Source organism: Myotis davidii, unplaced genomic scaffold, assembly GCF_000327345.1.
Source record: "Myotis davidii unplaced genomic scaffold, ASM32734v1 scaffold546, whole genome shotgun sequence".
In the NCBI taxonomy this organism is placed as follows: domain Eukaryota; kingdom Metazoa; phylum Chordata; class Mammalia; order Chiroptera; family Vespertilionidae; genus Myotis; species Myotis davidii.
In genome coordinates this window covers 204,438-207,147 of record NW_006297836.1, presented here as the reverse complement: position 1 = coordinate 207,147, position 2,710 = coordinate 204,438, and the positions used below count along the sequence as shown (strand labels likewise).

Here is a 2,710-nt window from a genome sequence, read left to right as displayed (position 1 = left end):
ACCGACTTCTGCACATGGGCCACGAAGTTTCAATCGCACTGTACTGCGCGCCCGCACGTGGTATTTTGTGGAAGAGCCACACTCAAGGGGCCACAGAGCCGCAGTTTGCCGACCACGGGGCTAGGGCATTGAGGTAGCACTTATTAAACGCCTCCATCCTGCTCTGGATAAAGATGGGAAGAGTCAGGAGAGTCACAGGCAGGGAAGCCGCCTGGCGCGCTTTCTCCTGGGCTCTGGAAATGAACTTTGCTTGGTTTCCTTTGTCTCTAGTTTTTGACCAGTTGGATGTCGTCTCCTACGAGGAAGTGGTTCGGCTCCCTGCGTTCAAAAGGAAGACCCTGGTGCTGATCGGTACCTCCTTCTTGCCCCTCCTGTTGCTTTGCTCGTTACAGGACCTTTCTGACCTTGTTTTCCTGCCTGTAGTGTCCAATCCTTCCAACAAAAAAGACAGCGAGGAAAAGAAGAAAAGAATAGGAGGAAGGTCTGTTGGGTTCTCCATATAGGACAGATATAAGGAATTTTCTGAGTTCTTACCTCATTGGGTTCACCTTACGAGTTTTCCTGCCACTAATTCTTTTTTTTAATGTGTTTTTATTGATGTTTAGAGAGACAGGAAAGGAGAGGGATAGAGAGATAGAAACATCTGTGAGACATCGATCACCTGCCTCCTGCACGCCCCCTATTGGCAATCAAGCCCGCAACCCTGGGCATGTGCCCTGACCAGGAATCGAACCAGTGACCGCCTGGTTCATGGGTTGATGCTCAACCATGCCAGCTGAGCTGTAACTAATTCCATTAGATAGGGTTTGGGGCTGGCCCGTCCTAACCTGGGTTTTGCTCTTTGTTCATCTGACTGACCGTAGAGGTGTTCCAGTCCTGAGCCTTTTGTCTGTTTGTTAATCCTCACCTGAGGATATTTTTTCCATTGATTCTTTTAAAAAATATATTTTTATTGATTTCAGAGAGGAAGGGAGAGAGAGATAGAAACATCAATGATGAGAGAGAATCATTGGTCAGCTGCCTCCTGCACACCCCCTACTGGGGAATGAGCCCAAAACCTGGGCATGTGCCCTTGACCGGAATCGAACCTGGGACCCTTCAGTCCACAGGCTCTATCTTCTGAGCCAAACCAGCTAGGGCTCCATTGATTTTTTAGAGAGAGTGGAAGTGGGGGATGAGTTGGAAGAGGTGGGCGGGGGGAGAGCAACATCGATGTGAGAGAGACACATCCATTAATTGGCTGCCTCCCACACCACTCCCTCCAACTGGGGCCAAGAATTGAACCTGCAACCCAGGCACATATCCTTGACTGGGAATCGAACCAACGGCTCTTTGGTCCAAGGGCCGACACTCTAATCACTGAGCCAAACCAGTGAGGGCAGTCCTGTGCTGCTTTTTTAAGTATATGTGTTAGAGTGCTTTGTTAGTAACATAAGCTCTTTAGTCATCACATGAGCTCTGGCCTTGAAATGAAATGAGTCCTTGCTCCAAACCCAGGTATGTGGGCCTTGGCACTGGAAGGTGGCTCACCTCCCTGTCTTCAGAATTAAACATTAGTTGGTTAGAAGATCTGGATTAGGTTTTGGTGAAATTTCCAGTGAAAACACCAGCTTAAATTCAACACTATTCATTTGGGAGAGCTCCGTAAAGCTGTCCTTAGAAAACAGAAGCCCCCATATGTTAGCTGGCTCCTCTGTGGAAGTAACAGTTATGCTCTGAGTCCTGACCCTCAGCCCTTAGAAAGAGCCTCCTTCCCCAACTGGGACACAAGGGCCTGGAGCCCCAAATCCCCCTGCACCTAAAGCAGGGGTGGGGAACCTTTTTTCTGCAAAGGGCCATTTGGCTATTTATAACATCACTAGAGGCCTGGTACACGACATTCGTGCACTGGGGGAGGGGGTCCTTCAGCTCAGCCTGTGCCTTCTTGCAGTCTGGGACCGCTTGGGACCCCTTTGGTCAAACATTTAATTAACTCACCCCTAATGCTTTGGCAGGGCCAGGCCAAATGATTTCACGGGCCTTATATGGCCCAAGGGCCAGACGTTCCCCACCCCTGTGCTAAAGGAACGCTTGCACCTGACCCCAGCCCAGAGACTGTGCCAACTCACTTTCACCTGTTGGCGATTCCAGGCCCTGAGAGAGGGAAACCATGTCCTATTCCTACTACCATCCCCTCCTTTCTCTCTGGGGAAAGAAATGGAAGGCTTCATGAAAATCAGCAACCTGAATTCTCTCTCCTCTTCTCCAGGAGCCAGTGGGGTGGGTCGCAGCCATATTAAGAACGCCCTGCTCAGCCAGAACCCGGAGAAGTTTGAGTACCCAGCCCCGTGTAAGTAGCTCTGGGGGCCTTGGAGGGCAAGTGAGAGCACTCTCCATCCAGGATACCGTAGTGGTCCTTTTTGGGTTTTTTTGGTGATTTTATTTGAAATGTTTCATTATAAAAACAAAACACAATTTAGACAAGATACAGATTTGAACCTGTAATCATTCCAACTAATATAACTGTGTTTTCTTTTTCTTTTTCTTTTTTTTAAATATATTTTATTGATTTTTTACAGAGAGGAAGGGAGAGGGATAGTGAGTTAGAAACATCGATGAGAGAGAAACATTGATCAGGCGCCTCCTGCACATCTCCTACTGGGGATGTGCCCGCAACCCAGGTACATGCCCTTGACCGGAATCGAACCTGGGACCCTTCAGTCCGCAGGCT

At 48.9% G+C, this 2,710-nt stretch overlaps 1 protein-coding gene across 1 annotated transcript in view; it reads left to right on the top strand.

Moving 5' to 3' along the window:
• Positions 1 to 2,710, top strand: part of MPP1 (membrane protein, palmitoylated 1) — a 20,712-nt gene that overhangs the window by 13,310 nt on the left and 4,692 nt on the right. Inside the window, exons 7-8 of the mRNA XM_006773687.2 lie at positions 271 to 351; positions 2,249 to 2,329. Of these exons, the coding sequence (XP_006773750.1) occupies positions 271 to 351; positions 2,249 to 2,329 (162 nt within the window). The remainder of the gene's footprint in view (positions 1 to 270; positions 352 to 2,248; positions 2,330 to 2,710) is intronic.